This window comes from Somniosus microcephalus, chromosome 1 (assembly GCF_052327205.1).
Source record: "Somniosus microcephalus isolate GS21.2 chromosome 1, FLI_Smic_1.0, whole genome shotgun sequence".
Classification (NCBI taxonomy): domain Eukaryota; kingdom Metazoa; phylum Chordata; class Chondrichthyes; order Squaliformes; family Somniosidae; genus Somniosus; species Somniosus microcephalus.
In genome coordinates, this window is record NC_140987.1 from 212403316 (window position 1) to 212420888 (window position 17573).

The 17573-nt window shown below is 47.5% G+C and overlaps 1 protein-coding gene across 3 annotated transcripts in view; it reads left to right on the plus strand.

Moving 5' to 3' along the window:
* LOC147124569 (xanthine dehydrogenase-like) overlaps positions 1–17573 on the plus strand; it is a 268524-nt gene that overhangs the window by 178263 nt on the left and 72688 nt on the right. For all 3 annotated transcript variants that reach the window (XM_085989524.1, XM_085989530.1, XM_085989522.1), the window contains 7 exons: positions 894–1061; positions 2766–2843; positions 6108–6285; positions 9023–9126; positions 11202–11363; positions 13343–13486; positions 16161–16284. In XM_085989524.1, the coding sequence (XP_085845650.1) occupies positions 894–1061; positions 2766–2843; positions 6108–6285; positions 9023–9126; positions 11202–11363; positions 13343–13486; positions 16161–16284 (958 nt within the window). The remainder of the gene's footprint in view (positions 1–893; positions 1062–2765; positions 2844–6107; positions 6286–9022; positions 9127–11201; positions 11364–13342; positions 13487–16160; positions 16285–17573) is intronic.

Here is a 17573-nt window from a genome sequence, read left to right on the forward strand (position 1 = left end):
AATTTGAAATTCTCATCTGTAAATTACTTCATGGCCCTATCTCTGTAACCTCTTGTAGCCCTACAGTGCCTCCCACCCCCCCCCCCTTATCCCAGAGCTCTGCATGCCTCTGACTCTGTCCTTGTATGGTCTGGAGATTCCTAAGCATGGTTGGTGGATTTTCCCCATTTGTCAGGCACACGGTGAAGCAAAACAATTGTTGAGTCATTTAGCACAAATATTACCATAGCCAGAATATTGAACCCTCTGACTTTCATACAAGAAAAATAACAACTTGCATTTATATAGCTTTACAGGAACGTTATCAAACAAAATTTGATATCAGTTGAATGAGCTGCGCACATTTCAAACTTTGCATTCTCTAGATTTTCTTAATGGTTAGACAATAATTAAGTTAAGTTTGTTTCGGGGGGTTTTCTGAACAGAGGAAAATATAGTCCTTAGTTTCTGAATTTGTGATGTTCATCCTTAATTTTATCCTTAAATATTGTATAATTTTATTTTCTAATTTTCAATGCTAACCAGTCCCTCTTTTTGTAATAGAGCAACAAAAATCCCAATTCAAAAAGAACTGGTTAATTTTTCTCTCTGAAAATGGAACATCTAACTACCTGTTGGTACTGCATTTATTGGCCTTGTTGAAAATTGGCAAAACTTTACTTACTAGAGGTAACATGGTAAGCTTCCGTCTTCACTGTGTGGGCAATAATCTGTCATCCGTCTGTGGAAGAACCCACGTGATTTACGCCGGCGAACTAAACTTGCAGTTTGAAAGTCAGGCACTGAGTAACAAGTACAGTTGATGGTGAAAGTGACCAGGGACAACTGCTGTTAACTGAGAATGATGTGGACAAAAAATGTGACTCTGCATGTTTTATGCTCCATATCAATAGGCTGGTGGATGGGCTGGAAATTTGATGATGAAGTGGAAACACCGTGAGTTTGTGTCTGATGTATTCGTGGCCTTTGAAGTTGCTGGTGCTCAAGTGACTGTTTCAGATATCACTGCAGTGAACACTTACACTCTAATGCAGTTTCTTGATGTCAACATGCAAGGAAAGGTATGTACTCATGACCTGATTAAGGATTTCTGTTACTGTTGTAACCTTAGTTACCTTACCCGCTAAATTATAAGCAAACATTTTAAAAGTTCTAGATTAAAACACCCTTCTGAATGTCGAAGTAGGTTTAAAATCAGTCTTTTTCAGTCATAATTCTCACTTCTGGCATGCACTGATATTGGCAGCTAAATGTAAGAACAAAAGAGTAGATTTTCCGAGTCATCGCTGCAGTGAGGTACCTTCAAACCACAAAGACGCATTGGAAATTTGCAAGCCCACAGCCTGTGATTTTTCTTTGCACACTTGCAGCGTGCCAGGTACCTCTCCACAAGTGAGTACTCAGAAAATCTATCCTAGGAAGTATGGATCAAGAAAAGTTGGCATGTTTCTCTGTTTTCTTCTTCTCAATTTAAAATATTTAATTTATTTTTCACTCATTCCTATCAGTTAGTAGTTATAAGTATAATGGAAGGTACAGGTCAAAGACTGTCACTAAAGATGAAGGCTGCGATTTTGCTGGCGCTCAGAAGGCAGGTTTGGAGGTCAAAGGGTAAAATTGTTTTGATTGACGGCGGGTTGCGATCCCACCGTCAACCAGCCTCCAAACAATTTTCCCAAGTGTCATGAGCCCGATTTGCGCATGGACCCAACACCTAGTAGCGGGTAGCGGATTAAAGGCAATTACCTGCCTATTAACAGGTAGTTGCTAGTAGTTGACAGGCTATTTTTGAATTTTGCCACTTCTGCCTCGGGATTCCCGATGTCCGGACACCACGCCAGGTAAGTCATAGAGTCATAGAGTTTTACAGCACAGAAAGAGGCCCTTCGGCCCATCGTGTCTGCGCCGCCCATCCAACCCTGTCCAGTCTAATCCCATTTTCCAGCATTTGGTCCATAGCCTTGTATGCAATGGCATTTCAAGTGCTCATCCAAATGCTTCTTGAATGTTGTGAGGGTTCCTGCCTCTACCACCCTTTTAGGCATTGAGTTCCACATTCCAACCACCCTCTGGGTGAAAAAGTTCCTCCTCAAATCCCCTCTAAATCTCCTGCCCCTTACCCTGAATCTATGCCCCCTTGTTATTGACCCCCCTACTAAGTGTGGTGTGTTGTGACTCTGCTGTAATGTTTCTGGATTGATGACCGCTGCAGAAGTGGTATGAAGGATCCAATTTTGCATTGGTGAGTCTCAGAGGTAAGAAAATGTTGGGAACTGCATTTATAATACATTTACACTTTTCTTTAGGTTACAAGTTTTGAAATCCTGCCACCTCATTGGGAGAACCTCTCTCACCAGTGACAGATCACTTCTGTCACCTCACCTGCAGCTGCCATCTATTCCAGCCTATGGAGGGAGTCATTGGAGAGCCTGGGTGCAAGAGGTGATCTTTGTGCAGTGATTGTCAGTGTTTTCAGCACCTCAATGCTGTCAAACACTGAGAAATCGGCTGTCAAAAAAAAATTGTGCGTGGTCCTTTTAAGAAAATCAAATGACGTCATCTGACCGGCTTCCTCTTAAGTGGTCGGCAAGCCTGCAGGGCGGGCTTAACAAGGTCAATCAACGTAAAATCACATCTGTGGGCCGGATGCAGCTGGGGGCGGGACTGGAAGCCGGAAACCACCTGACCTGCACCCAACCCGCCTCCATTGATAAAATCACGGCCGAAGAGTCTAATTTGTGACCTGTTTTGTTCATTCTATTAAGATACTTTCGTATGTGGAAATTCCAAAGCTGGCAGAGGGTGAAAAGATGAACACCTATAAGATTATGCCCCGAATACAGGTAAATAGAATTTTAATTTTTATTAATTTATTCATCAGGAAGATGCCAGTTAAGTAACATTAGGCAAGAACCAACTTAAGCAAGATGTATTTGAGTGAAATAAGACAAGACAATTCATTAGCGACCTCCACGATTATCCAGAGAACAGTGGGGGGGAAAAGTTGAGTCGCGGCCGCTTTGGGGCGCTAACTTGGCCCCGAAAAAATTAGCACCCCCGCAGCCGAAATCCATCGGTAGCGCCCCAAGAGGGAAGTGGGGCGCTACTGGAAGCGCCCCGCCTCCCTCTTGGGGCGCTGCGAGGGAATATCGTGGCTCTGCGGTACTGCAGGCCTTCCTCCCTTTCTTAAAGGGGAGGGGCCTGGCGCAGCGCCACCCAGGGCCCAGCTGGGCCACCAGGGATCGGAGTGCTGGCAAAAGAGCCCGGCACTCGAGAAGTGCCACGCTCACGGAGCACAGTCGGCACTCCGCGGGGGGTGGGGGGGGGAGCTGCTGAGGAGGCCAGTGACGGCAACGGGGGCAGGTGCTGGCAGGTGGCCAGCAACAAAAATGGCCGCCTGGCACCTCGCCTTTAATTAGCATCGCCCCAGCTGCAGGTAGGCCCCCCTGACCCCGTCTGGCATTAAGTCATGGGACGATACCGAAGATCGCGGGCGGGGCACTGTGCACACGATGACATCATCGCCAGCGGTGCTAATGGTTACCGCCACCGCTAACCTCCCGCTGAATTTCGCGGGAGGCATTGGCGGCGCCGCACCCAGGCGCTAGTTGCTTTGCGCCCCGTTAGGGCGCTAATGGGAGGCGCAAAGCAACCGACTTTTTCCTCCTGGATGTCCTGGAATAAAACCAGAAAATGCTGGAAATACTCAGCAGGTCAGACAGCATCTGTGGAGAGAGAAACAGAGTTAACGTTTCAGGTCGATGACCTTTCATCAGAACTGTGATACGAACTGCTCACAGAAACAGCAGTGGCTGTTGTGACAAATGGTCATCAACCTGAAACGTTAACTCTGTTTCTCTCTCCACAGATTCTGCCTGACCTGCTGAGTATTTCCAGCATTTTCTGTTTTCAATTCAGATTTCCAGCATCCGCAGTATTTTGCTTTTGTATTAGTGGATGTCCTGGATGAATTCAAGGCAGGGACGAGGGGAGGGGCGCTGCTGCTTACATTACATTAAAAACCGTGGGAACAAAGCTCAAGCATTTTATAACTGTGGACAAACAAATAACATCCGGGTACTCTGGGGCTTCAGAACATCATTTGGGGTATTAAAGTTCAGTAATTCGTTCATAAGTGCAGTCTATTGAATCATGCACAAACTCAGGAGAGTTAGAATCGTAACAATAACACAAGCCAGCAACAACGGAACCATATTTTATGCCTCGCTCTCCTCTGCCATCATCACAGAACCCACTGGGTTTTGTATTATTTACCCAAAAGATGGCACCGTCAGTGCAGCACTCTTTCAGTACTACATTAAAATTTCAGCCTAGATTATGTCCTTAAGCCCTTGATGGATTTTGAACCCACAAACTTCTGAATGTTATGTACATCGGTAGTGGGGAAAATGCTAGAGTCCATTATGAAGGATATAATAGCAGAGCACTTGGAAAGCAGTGACAGGATCGGACAAAGTCAACATGGATTTACAAAAGGTAAATCGTACTTGACTAATCTACTGGAATTTTTTGAGGATGTAACTGGTAGAATAGATAAGGGAGAACCAGTGGATGTGGCGTATTTGGACTTTCAAAAGGCTTTTGATAAGGTCCCTCATAAGAGATTAGCGTGTAAAGTTAAGACACATGGGATTGGGGGCAAGGTATTGACTTGGATAGAGAACTGGTTGGCAGACAGAAAGCAAAGAGTTGGAATAAACGGGTCTTTTTCCGAGTGGCAGGCAGTGACTAGTGGGGTACCGCAGGGATTGGTCCTTGGACCCCAGTTATTCACAATATATATTAATGATCTAGACGAGGGAACTAGATGTAATATCTCCAAGTTTGCAGACGACACAAAGCTGGGTGGGCGTGTGTGCTGTGAGGAGGATGCCGAGCAACTCCAGTATGATTTGGACAGGTTGGGTGATTGGGCAGAAGCATGGCAGATGCAATATAACGTGGATAAATGCGAGGTTATCCACTTTGGTGTCAAAAACAGGAAGGCAGATTATTATCTGAACGGCAATAGATTGGGAGAAGGGGAAGTGCAACGAGACCTGGGTGTCCTTGTGCACCAGTCGCTGAAGGTAAGCATGCAGGTGCAGCAGGCGGTTAAGAAGGCAAATGGTATGTTGGCCTTAGTAGCGAGAGGGTTTGAGTACAGGAACAAGGATGCCTTGCTGCAGTTGTACAGGGCCTTGGTGAGACCACACCTTGAGGAACAGGGTACTGAATTTAGATGATCAGCCATGATCTCATTGAATGGCGGAGCGGGCTCGAGGGGCTGAATGGCCTACTCCTGCTCCTATCTTCTATGTTTCTACATTATGATGTAGTACAACAGTATTTATTATTTTCTGCCTACTTGAGATAGTTAAACTTAACTGTAAAACTGTGTCACTGCTGACTACTTTTTCATTTATTATTTAATACATTTGGTTGGTAGTTAAAACCTAAGTCATAATCGTGGGTAGTGTTATTCTGCAGCCTTGTGAGGCCAAGGCAGATGATAAAATTAGTGAGCCAAAACAAAGTAATAAAGGAAGGTTCTCTGTTTTAATCTTTGGGCACACCACAAATTTACCTAGATTTCTAAAAAAAAAGTCAAAGCACTCTCTCACTCGTGGGGAGTGCGGCTTACATACTGGATAGGTCCGAGATACTGAAGCCAGAATAAAATCTAGAGGGAAGAAAAAGTTTATTTTCAAAGCCTGAAACCTAGCCATTATGTTACAGTCCTCCTGAAAATATAGGGATCCCGACGCACCGACCACCCGGCCCGGCCCCCACACGATCCCTTCCTCCTCTCTCTAGCATAGTGCTGGAGGCCTACCCGTCCACAGCCAGCCTCTGGCTGTGGGTGGGAAACAGATGCTTCCGATGCAAATCAGGCCCTGCATCTCTCAGTATTGACTTTGTAAAGTGAATCAACTTCCACCAGCTCTAGTTCCACACATTATCTGCGTTACTCTTTTTGTCGAAAGGAGATTGCATCTTTTGTCACTGTATATTCCTCTGGTGCCTCATAAATAAAATCTGAAACCATTTCCATACAAACGACTTGTTGCCTCCCTGATACTGCCCTGCCCATTTCTCTGTTTTAGAACGCTCACACTTATGTGAGTGCTGGGTTCCGTGCTCAGATCAGAGCCTGGGGTAAGAAGCAGTTGGTAGAATCCATCTCGATGGTATACACTGGAATCAGTAAAACCTTCATTCACGCTGTTGCCACGGAAAAATACCTTCAAGACAAAGATATCACTTCCAACGTGACTTTGCAAGGTAAGTGCATATTTCAGTGTTGACGTACACAGAAATTGAGAATCAAAGGATGAATTACATTATATTGGTGTAAGCCTGCTCCATTTTATACCTCACAAAACATGTGTAAAATTCAGTGGGTTTCTTTTTTGATTTGTGCACGGGATCACATTTTGATGACCTCTTAATAACCATTAGAACAAATATAATTTCTGCCTTTTATAATGTGTAGTGAAACTGAAAGTTAAAATGGGGCAGGACTTTGCTTTGGAAGCTGTGGTCCAGGAGGAGGATGATGCACTGTTGTTGCGCTCTGGGAATCTGGCTGAGTGCTGGGATGAAAGTTTCCTTTCTCAGTGCAGAGGCCCTCAATGAAATGTGATCGCTTTCAACACCATTCCCAGTGTCCACAGCACAGAACTGCCAGGAATTGGCACTAATTATTATTAAATTGTTAGCCTCATTCAGCAAGGCCAGAAGGTTAGCTGTTTTAGAAAATGGAAATGTCAGCTTGATGCAAAAGACCTACGAGTGCCTGACACGAACACTGGGTATAAACAGTGAAAAATGTTACATTCCTGGCACTGAACCTCACGTTGGTGCTCATGAACATACTCCTCCTTCCCTCAAAAAATGTCCCCAGCCTCCGCTGAGGCATAAACTGTCAACTGAGACACACTCCTCCTCCTCCTCCTCCTCTTCCACCCCTCCCCCCCGCCTCCTCCTCTTCCATCCCTCCCCCCCGCCTCCTCCTCTTCCACCCCTCTCCCCGCCTCCTCCTCCTCTTCCACCCCTCCCCCCGCCTCCTCCTCCTCTTCCACCCCTCCCCCCGCCTCCTCCTCCACGTCTCCCCCCGCCTCCTCCTCCTCTTCCACCCCTCCCCCCGCCTCCTCCTCCTCTTCCACCCCTCCCCCCGCCTCCTCCTCCTCTTCCACCCCTCCCCCCGCCTCCTCCTCCTCTTCCACCCCTCCCCCCGCCTCCTCCTCCTCTTCCACCCCTCCCCCCGCCGCCTCCTCCTCCTCTTCCACCCCTCCCCCCGCCTCCTCCTCCTCCTTCCACCCCTCCCCCCGCCTCCTCCTCCTTCCACCCCTCCCCCCGCCTCCTCCTCCTCTTCCACCCCTCCCCCCCGCCTCCTCCTCCTCTTCCACCCCTCCCCCCCGCCTCCTCCTCCTCTTCCACCCCTCCCCCCGCCTCCTCCTCCTCCTCCACCCCCTCTGCCTCCTCCTCCTCTTCCACCCCTCCCCCCCGCCTCCTCCTCTTCCACCCCTCCCCCCCGCATGCTCCTCTCCCCCCGCCTCCTCCTCTCTCCTCACTCCTCTCTCTCCCCCCCGCCTGCGCCTCTCTCCCCCTCGCCTGCTCCTCTCTCCCCCCCGCCTGCTCCTCTCTCCCCCCCGCCTGCTCCTCTCTCCCCCCCGCCTGCTCCTCTCTCCCCCCCGCCTGCTCCTCTCTCCCCCCCGCCTGCTCCTCTCTCCCCCCCGCCTGCTCCTCTCTCCCCCCCGCCTGCTCCTCTCTCCCCCCCGCCTGCTCCTCTCTCCCCCCCGCCTGCTCCTCTCTCCCCCCCGCCTGCTCCTCTCTCCCCCCCCGCCTGCTCCTCTCTCCCCCCCGCCTGCTCCTCTCTCCCCCCCGCCTGCTCCTCTCTCCCCCCCGCCTGCTCCTCTCTCCCCCCCGCCTGCTCCTCTCTCCCCCCCGCCTGCTCCTCTCTCCCCCCCGCCTGCTCCTCTCTCCCCCCCGCCTGCTCCTCTCTCCCCCCCGCCTGCTCCTCTCTCCCCCCCGCCTGCTCCTCTCTCCCCCCCGCCTGCTCCTCTCTCCCCCCCGCCTGCTCCTCTCTCCCCCCCGCCTGCTCCTCTCTCCCCCCCGCCTGCTCCTCTCTCCCCCCCGCCTGCTCCTCTCTCCCCCCCGCCTGCTCCTCTCTCCCCCCCGCCTGCTCCTCTCTCCCCCCCGCCTGCTCCTCTCTCCCCCCCGCCTGCTCCTCTCTCCCCCCCCGCCTGCTCCTCTCTCCCCCCCGCCTGCTCCTCTCTCCCCCCCGCCTGCTCCTCTCTCCCCCCCGCCTGCTCCTCTCTCCCCCCCGCCTGCTCCTCTCTCCCCCCCGCCTGCTCCTCTCTCCCCCCCGCCTGCTCCTCTCTCCACCCCGCCTGCTCCTCTCTCCCCCCCGCCTGCTCCTCTCTCCCCCCCGCCTGCTCCTCTCTCCCCCCCGCCTGCTCCTCTCTCCCCCCCGCCTGCTCCTCTCTCCCCCCCGCCTGCTCCTCTCTCCCCCCCGCCTGCTCCTCTCTCCCCCCCCGCCTGCTCCTCTCTCCCCCCCCGCCTGCTCCTCTCCCCCCCCCGCCTGCTCCTCTCCCCCCCCCCGCCTGCTCCTCTCTTTCCCCCCCCCGCCTGCTCCTCTCTTTCCCCCCCCCGCCTGCTCCTCTCTTTCCCCCCCCCGCCTGCTCCTCTCTTCCCCCCCCCCCGCCTGCTCCTCTCTCCCCCCCCCGCCTGCTCCTCTCTCCCCCCCCCGCCTGCTCCTCTCTCCCCCCCCCGCCTGCTCCTCTCTCCCCCCCCCGCCTGCTCCTCTCTCCCCCCCCGCCTGCTCCTCTCTCCCCCCCCCGCCTGCTCCTCTCTCTCTCCCCCCCCCCCCCCCCCCCCGCCCGCTCCTCTCTTTTCCCCCCCCCCCTCCTGCCGCCTGCTTCAGTTGAATATCAGTTGTGATCAAGGCAGAATGGAAGTGTTTTTATATTGCTGTTAAATTAGTCTGGTCATTGATTATTAAAAGTAATTGTTGCAGGTGCTTTGACTACACTTGACAAGGAAATAATTCCTGATGAGAGTGATCCACTACTTGCCAGTGCTGTATACAGGCAAACACTGGCACTTGGGCTTTTCTATAAGGTGAGTAACTCTTATAAACACGTTAAAATAATTTTATTGAATTTTGGTTTCTAAATCTTCATTAAATTATGTGGAGGGTAGGGGAGAGTGAAGGATTAATGGCTCATTGTGTAAATACACCATATGGTATAGCATTGAGCAATGCAAACCAGAAAGATTCCAGGATTGATCCTGGTCTATGCTGAATCAGCCAATCTTGGCCAGTTTGGTTATTGAGATACCACAGCAGACCGTAGGGAGTGGAAAATTGGCCAGCATTTCTGATCCTAATTGCTATCCGGTGAGACCTGGTTAAAAAGTTTACCCGAGGAGAACAATAACCCCTTTACCCGAGGAGAACAATAACCCCTTTACCCGAGGAGAACAATAACCCCTTTACCCGAGGAGAGAACAATAACCCCTTTACCCGAGGAGAGAACAATAACCCCTTTACCCGAGGAGAACAATAACCCCTTTACCCGAGGAGAGAACAATAACCCCTTTACCCGAGGAGAACAATAACCCCTTTACCCGAGGAGAACAATAACCCCTTTACCCGAGGAGAACAATAACCCCTTTACCCGAGGAGAGAACAATAACCCCTTTACCCGAGGAGAACAATAACCCCTTTACCCGAGGAGAACAATAACCCCTTTACCCGAGGAGAACAATAACCCCTTTACCCGAGGAGAGAACAATAACCCCTTTACCCGAGGAGAACAATAACCCCTTTACCCGAGGAGAACAATAACCCCTTTACCCGAGGAGAACAATAACCCCTTTACCCGAGGAGAGAACAATAACCCCTTTACCCAAGGAGAGAACAATAACCCCTTTACCCGAGGAGAACAATAACCCCTTTACCCGAGGAGAGAACAATAACCCCTTTACCCGAGGAGAGAACAATAACCCCTTTACCCGAGGAGAACAATAACCCCTTTACCCGAGGAGAGAACAATAACCCCTTTACCCGAGGAGAGAACAATAACCCCTTTACCCGAGGAGAGAACAATAACCCCTTTACCCGAGGAGAACAATAACCCCTTTACTCGAGGAGAGAACAATAACCCTTTTACCCGAGGAGAGAACAATAACCCCTTTACCCGAGGAGAGAACAATAACCCTTTTACCCGAGGAGAGAACAATAACCCCTTTACCCGAGGAGAGAACAATAACCCTTTTACCCGAGGAGAACAATAACCCCTTTACCCGAGGAGAGAACAATAACCCCTTTACCCGAGGAGAACAATAACCCTTTTACCCGAGGAGAACAATAACCCCTTTACTCGAGGAGAGAACAATAACCCTTTTACCCGAGGAGAACAATAACCCCTTTACTCGAGGAGAACAATAACCCCTTTACTCGAGGAGAACAACAACCCCTTTACCCGAGGAGAACAATAACCCCTTTACCCGAGGAGAACAATAACCCCTTTACCCGAGGAGAACAATAACCCCTTTACAGGTTCAGAAATGAAGAATGGTATTTCACATAAAGCCTGCAGAGATGAGTATTTCATCCATCAGTTTGAGCTACAGGAAACTTTGTGTTATCCGGAGGCTAACTGTCCGGAATGCTCGAGCCACCGGCAAAAATCAGGAGCCGTTTTCGTTAGGTTTTTTTTCTTCTCGTTGCTTTTTTTCTCAACAGTCAAGCTCTGCAAGGTCTGCTGGAGCTGTTGCTAAGCTACAGAGACGCCGCTACAGAGACGCTTGGACTGTTTAGAAGCTGTTGCTAAGCAACAGGGCTTGCTGACAGATACGGAGCTCAAAAGCTTCCATATCTTTCAACATTAGCGCTGGCGTGTCCGGCAGTTTTGAGGGAACGGCAACAGCTCGGTCCCGTCGGTGCTGGATAGCACAAAGTTTCCTGTATATTCAACCCAAGCTGCAGAGGTGAAAGGATAGTGTGATAATCCACTGTGCTGCCCAGTTCCCAATGATTTGTTGATTAAATTCTCATTTGTTCCAGATTGCTGATCAGTTGGTTAGCAGGTTAATTTTTAACATTATAATCTAAAACACTATACTTGCATTGCTCACTTTTGATTTTAATTTATTGATCAATAAATCTACTCTAAACTTTCTTCGAACAGTTTTTCCTGTCTCTGTTGAGTGACAGTGCTATTTCCCCTTGTAACCGAAGTGCCCAGTACTCTTTGGAGCGTCCTGTATCCACCGGAAAACAAACTTTCAGCAGCAAACCAGAGGAATACCCTTTGACAAAACCCATGCCAAAACTAAGTGCCCATCTGCAGGTAGGATTTCAATTAGTCTTGTATTTGGTGCCACGTGATGTATGCATGGTGTACAAATTCAGACAATGGTTCTGCATTGGCATGGTAGAGTGTTGTTTAATAAAGTTATGTGTGCCCTGGCATATACCCTGGTTATTTGAATAAGATATGCAAATCTTTCTTTTAGTGATCTTCAAATTCCCAGAGATTGAAACAAAATTCTATCACCCACTTTCTCAAAATATCACAGTTTCAGTCCATTACATGTGTAGAAGCCCCTAAAACCCCAGCTTACTCATGTTGGCTAACCCTGTCACTGTCCTCCTACTCTAAACAGGAGGTAAATTCTTACAAAGTGCAGTTGATACTGGTTGGTTATTGAGGTAAAATATATCTGATTGTGTTGGAACAATTTTGTATATAAGCAGAATTCTATTACATCAGGAATCTGTCACATGCCATAGAAACATGTGCAGTCTTAATTGGTTCTGGGTAATCACATGGAATTTCTTTAATCTGACATCATCAGGATCAACCCCACATCATGTGACCCACCTGCTCCCAAGCTGTCCATAGGCTCAGGACCTTTACAATAGCTCAGTCTTTCCCCCTATTTTGAGAAGGTTCATTGAGCATCTAACATTGGTTTTATTCAACTTCTAGAGCCACGTCCTGCAGTTTTGGGAAAAATAAGTACAATTTTAACTGTTAAGTAATTAGTACCTCGTGAGGATTTTTATTGCATTGTGATATCTCCAGAATATAGATGTCACCTTAAGTATAAAAGTAAGTTTACCAGCCTTGTCGTCTACTTGCCGTTCTTTGATAGCATTCCTCACAAGCCACTATCTCGCCCAGCCATTGCTTCAGACTTCACTGGGGTCATTGTTGTTGTTTTTGAACTTATAAAATCCGCATGATAGCTCAGTTCTTCTTGACTCATACCATCCTAAAATTATTTCATTCAATAAAGGGTGGAAGCAAATGGTCACCCTGTGTACTTTCTGTAAAAAAAAAAGATTCCCAAGAACCAATCAGGAATGGACGTGTTCCTACCCTATGTGAGGGATTCAAAATTATAAAGACCATACAAGGTGAGCATTAGTTTCTTGCTGTTTTAAAGATAAGGCATCATTCAGATGAGATGATTTTTATCCCAGTCCAAAATAGGTTGGGGGTGGAGCACTTATTCTAACTGCTTGGAGCATATACATAACTAGATCCAACCGTTGGTGTATGAATGCCAATTGAGCACATACAAATGTGCAGTGGATCCAATCGTATATTCACACAGCACTTTTTAAATTCAGTGACTGAAAGCTGCTCAACCTTTGATGATCCAATTTACTGGACAACCACCCTGCAACCTGTCTGGTTAGACCGCTGATTGCCATAAGCTAACTTTTGCTTGTGTTTCCACGGGTTTGGCAGTGGTAATAGGGCAAGTGGGAGCAGAAAATTGGGAGAGGATCTGTTATGCCAATTTCTTCCCATTTTTACTGTGACATATTTTCCATCCTTGTCGCCTTAGCAAAACTAGATGCTCAGAATGCCAGAACAGAACAGGTATTCAGGTTTGCTAGGGAAAGCTTAACGCAGCAAATACCTTACGATGCCAAAAATCAACAGTTGAATCAATGGAGAGACCATCAAAAATATCTAGGTCAGAGGATTGATGGCAGTTTCTAGGACTTCAGGGCTGCCTGCCCCTTTAAGCTGCTGGAGGCATCTGACTCCTATAGCAGCAGCAATGTCCTGACCAACACCCCACAAGTGAGCTGGTGGGAATACCAGCAGAAGTCTGCTTTAAAAAAGGTAAATTCGTCTGATCCTGGGAAATTCGCTGCGGTCAGTGCCGTTCAGTCAGGTGGGCCGCACTTCTGGCAGCGGAATATCCTGGCTTTTGCGTCAAGACTTTTTTGTTACTGGGGAAAGCATTGCAGTAGTTCTTTGAGTGGTAAAGTAACTTTAATCAAATATTTCCTTTGTCTTACTTCTAGACTTCTGGTGAAGCTCAGTTCATCGACGACATACTGCCTCTTCCTAATGAGCTATTTGCAGTGTTTGTCCTAAGCACAGCGGGAAATGCAACTATTGGCAACATTGACAGTACAGCAGCCATGACTGTGCCTGGTGCTGCTGCAGTAAGTAGTTAATACTATTCGTGAAGTGCATTGTTCAACTAGTTTTCCAGTACAGTCTTTTTAAATACAAGTTATGATCAACATTTTAAAAAAAATAAGGAAAAACTGTAAATCTGAAATAAAATGGAGAATGCTGTAAATACACAGCAGGTCAGCCAGCATCTGGGAAGGGAAAAGACAGGTTATGATGGTTTTTGGGTCTCTTCCCTTTGTCAGGACTTTTTAAAAACCTTGTAACTATAGCTGTGTATAAGACTCGTCACTTATGAGTAAAGTAAAATTGTTTTGTTTTAATTTGTTCTTGATGTTATTGCCCACTCTGAGTTGCCCTAGAAGTGGTGGTGAGCCTTCTCCTCGAGCCATTGCAGTCCTTGTGCTGATGGTGCTTCCACAGTTCATGCTAGGTAGGAAATACCAGGGCTTTGACCCAGGGACAATGAAGGAATGATGGTATCGGTCCAGGTTAGGATATTGTGTGCTTTGGTGAACTTGGGGATAGTGTTGCTCCCATGCCATTGCTGTTTTTATCCTTCTTGGAGGCTGAGGTTGCAGAGCTAGGAGATACTGTCAAACTAAGACTTGGTACAGTGCATCCTGTAAATTGCACATACTACAGTCACATTGCACTGGTGCTGGATATTCAGTCACTGGCAGGGTTGCCAATCCAGCGAACAGCAAAGTCCTAGATGACGTTGAGCTTCTTGAGTGTTGTTGCAGCTGCACTCATCCAGGTCAAATACTGCCTCGATGCTGAGGACAGTTACTGTCACCTCTTTTCTGGCATTTAGCCCTTGTGTCCATATCTGGATCAAGGCTGTGATGAAGTCTGGAACTGAGTGGTTCTGTCAGAATCCATACTGAGCATCGGTGAGCAGGTGTTGCTTGATGACACAATTGCAACTCACTCCGTCACTTTACTGACGATTAGGAGGAGACTGATGGAGTGGTTATAAAAATGTGCTTATATTCGTCATCTTTTCTTACATTTAAATTAAATTTTTTTAAACTTAGCATTAATATTTTGCTTTAAACATACCAAAGCATGTAAAAAAAAAAAATTTAAGCAGCTTTTTTTTTTGTTCAGATGAAGACAACTGAATTATGATAGTTTTGAAAATGTGGTTATTAAATAGAGCTTGCTTACAGTGAATTTAGTGAAATTCCCTTTATATTTTTGTCGCATGTAACCAACTAGAGTACAGGTAGACTACCCTTTATCCGAACTTCCGAAAACCGAAACCCTCTAAAAACCAAAGGTTTTTTCGTTCAGCGTAAGTCGTGCGCACGACCCCCCGCCGACCCTGACCCCTGCCGACTTACGCTGAGCGTCAGCGTAAGTCGTGCGCACGACCCCCCGCCGGCCCCGACCCCCGCCGACCCACCTTCCGAAATCCGAAATTCTCCGAAAACTGAAACACGGCTGCTCCCGAGGTTTTCGGATAAAGGATAGTCTACCTGTACCATCTACCTGCCTCAGCTAATCTGCTGCTGAAACCCTCATCCATGCCTTTGTTACCTCGAGATTTGACTCTTCCAATGCTCGCCTGGCCGGCCTCCAATCTGCCACCCTTCATAAATTTGAACTCATCCAAAACTCTGCTGCATGTGTCCTAACTTGCACCAAGTCCAGTTCACGCATCACCCCTGTGCGCGCTGACCTACATTGGCTCCCGGTCTGGCAACGCTTTGATTTAAAAAATTCTTATCCTTGTTTTCAAGTTGCTCCCTGGCCTCACTCCTCCCTATTTCTGTAACCTCCTCCGGTCCTACAACCCTGCTCCAGTTATGACCACTTGCGCATCCCCAGTTTTAATTGCTCCGCCATTGGCGTCTGTACCTTCAGCTGCCTAAGCACTAGGTTCTGGAATTCCCTCTCTTAAACCTCTTTCCTCCTTTAAGATGCTCCTTAAAACCTACCTCTGACCAAGCTTTTGGTCACCTGCCCTAATTTCTCCTTATGTGGCTCGGTGTCAATTTTTATTTGAAAGCGTTCTGTGAAGTGGTTTGGGACATTTTACTACGTTAAAAGCGATATATAAATGTAAGTTGTTGTTGTTAAAACCTATCCCTGTGACCAGATTTTTGGTCACCTGTCCTTGTATTTCCTTATGTGGCTCAGTGTCAAATTTTGTTAGCACCTCTGTGAAGCGCCTTGGGATGTTTTACTATGTTAAAGGCGCTATATAAATGCAAGTTGTTATTTTTATAATAGAAGGTAGCACCTATGTATAGGCTTTCAGCACTAATCTTCCATTATTTGATATGCAAAGAGAAACATTTAATCAAGCTCACAGTTCAATGAAGGCAATGATTTGTTGTATTATACTTTTTAAAAAGCATTATGTTCCTATTCATCTACAGGAAGTAATCAGGTTCAATCTCAATACATTTGTTGGTGGGCATAGAACAGTATTCCCAAGAATGTGGCACAGAATTAAAGCTTCATTCAAACAGGGCACAAGGATAGATGTCACAGTGGTGGGAGAGTACTAGGCAATTTAAGGGGAACTTTGTCTTCCAATTACCGATGTAAAACCAGACTTGTGAATTCATGATTCTAACACTGGTTGTAAAATGTGTTCCTTTCCCACTGGTATTACCCTCAGCAATAATTTTCCCAAAAAAGTATATGCTAATTGTTGAATTAATTAATTTCTTCCATTTCACATTATAGGTGCTAAAAGCAAAGGACATCCCTGGATCCAACACATTTATGCCACCACCCAATGAGGTTGAAGAGATTTTCAGCAGTGGTCCTCTTCTATATGCTGGGCAGCCAATCGCACTGTGTGTTGCAGGTAACACAATTGGAAAAAGTACAAATCTGAACTTTATTAAATTCAATGGCCGAGAAATCTAATTGTGCCTGAAAACAGGCACAGAGACCTCTTGAAATTGGTGCTGCCAGCTCATTATCATGAATCAGCCAACACTGCTTATTGGCTGTGTGTCTGTTTAGGGAGGTGAGAAATCAGGCTTGACGGACTCTACTTAAAGATAGCCAGCACCTCTTAAAGGGGAGGTGCTCTCTGGCTGTAGACAGCAGAGAAACACTGTGAAAGGTGTAAAATAGTTGGAAGAGATGCAGAGAAGGCAGCTAGGTTCTTGGATACAACGTTGGAAGTCCTGGTCCAGACTGTTGATAGCAAGAAGGTGAAGCTCCTCCCTGCCCCCCCCCCCCATCTCCAAGGGAGCTGATAGCCCTTCAGACCTCCGCTGCCAGTGGGAAGAGGTCGCTGAGGAGGTCAATGCCAAGAGCATAGCTGCAATGGATAGGTTAGAGGAGGTGTCGTCGCATCGTGAAGCATCAGCCAGAAGTGCACAGGAGCTGGGGCAGGGCCAGGTGCCAGCTCACCAGTGGGCGAGATCACACATGAGTTCTGCTACAGAGGACTCGGATTCTGACTTCGAGGGCCCAGGCTACCAAAGAAGACTAATACAAAGGCAAAAAACAGAAAATGCTGGAAATACTCAGCAGGTCAGGCAGCATCTGCGGAGAGAGAATTCAAGTTAACGTTTCAGGTCAGTGACCTTTCATTCTGTTGGCGGGCTATCGTTGTAGGCCACCTCTCCGACTGCTCTGGTTCCTGACACGAGTCATGAGCCATGTCTGAAGGGTGTACCTCTTTTTGCCCAGTAGCCAGTCTGTCACCTGATGGTCTAGTTGCAATAATGGCGGCACAGTGGACTGGCACAGGATAAATGAATCATGACTGCTGCGAGGAAACCTGACACAGAGCTGCATGAGCCGCTGCCTGTGATCGCAAAGAAGCCTGTAAAATGGGCACAGTGCGATCAAATTTCTAGGCTAATATGTCCTGCTATGTTCCATTGAAAAGTCCTATGTAACCCTTTTCCAATGATGCCTGTAGCTAACACTGACCTAATAGGACTTTTAAATGCTATGTGACGATCTTTGACAATGTGTAATTGTCTCTAACAGCTGCAGTTCCTTGCTTCAGCCACCAGGTGGCTCTTTGAAACCGTTTTTGTTATCTCAAACTCTCCGTCAGTCACATTTCTTTACCATTTGGCACCCCGAACAGTCTTAGATCAACCAATTGTGATTATATTAGTATTTACTCTA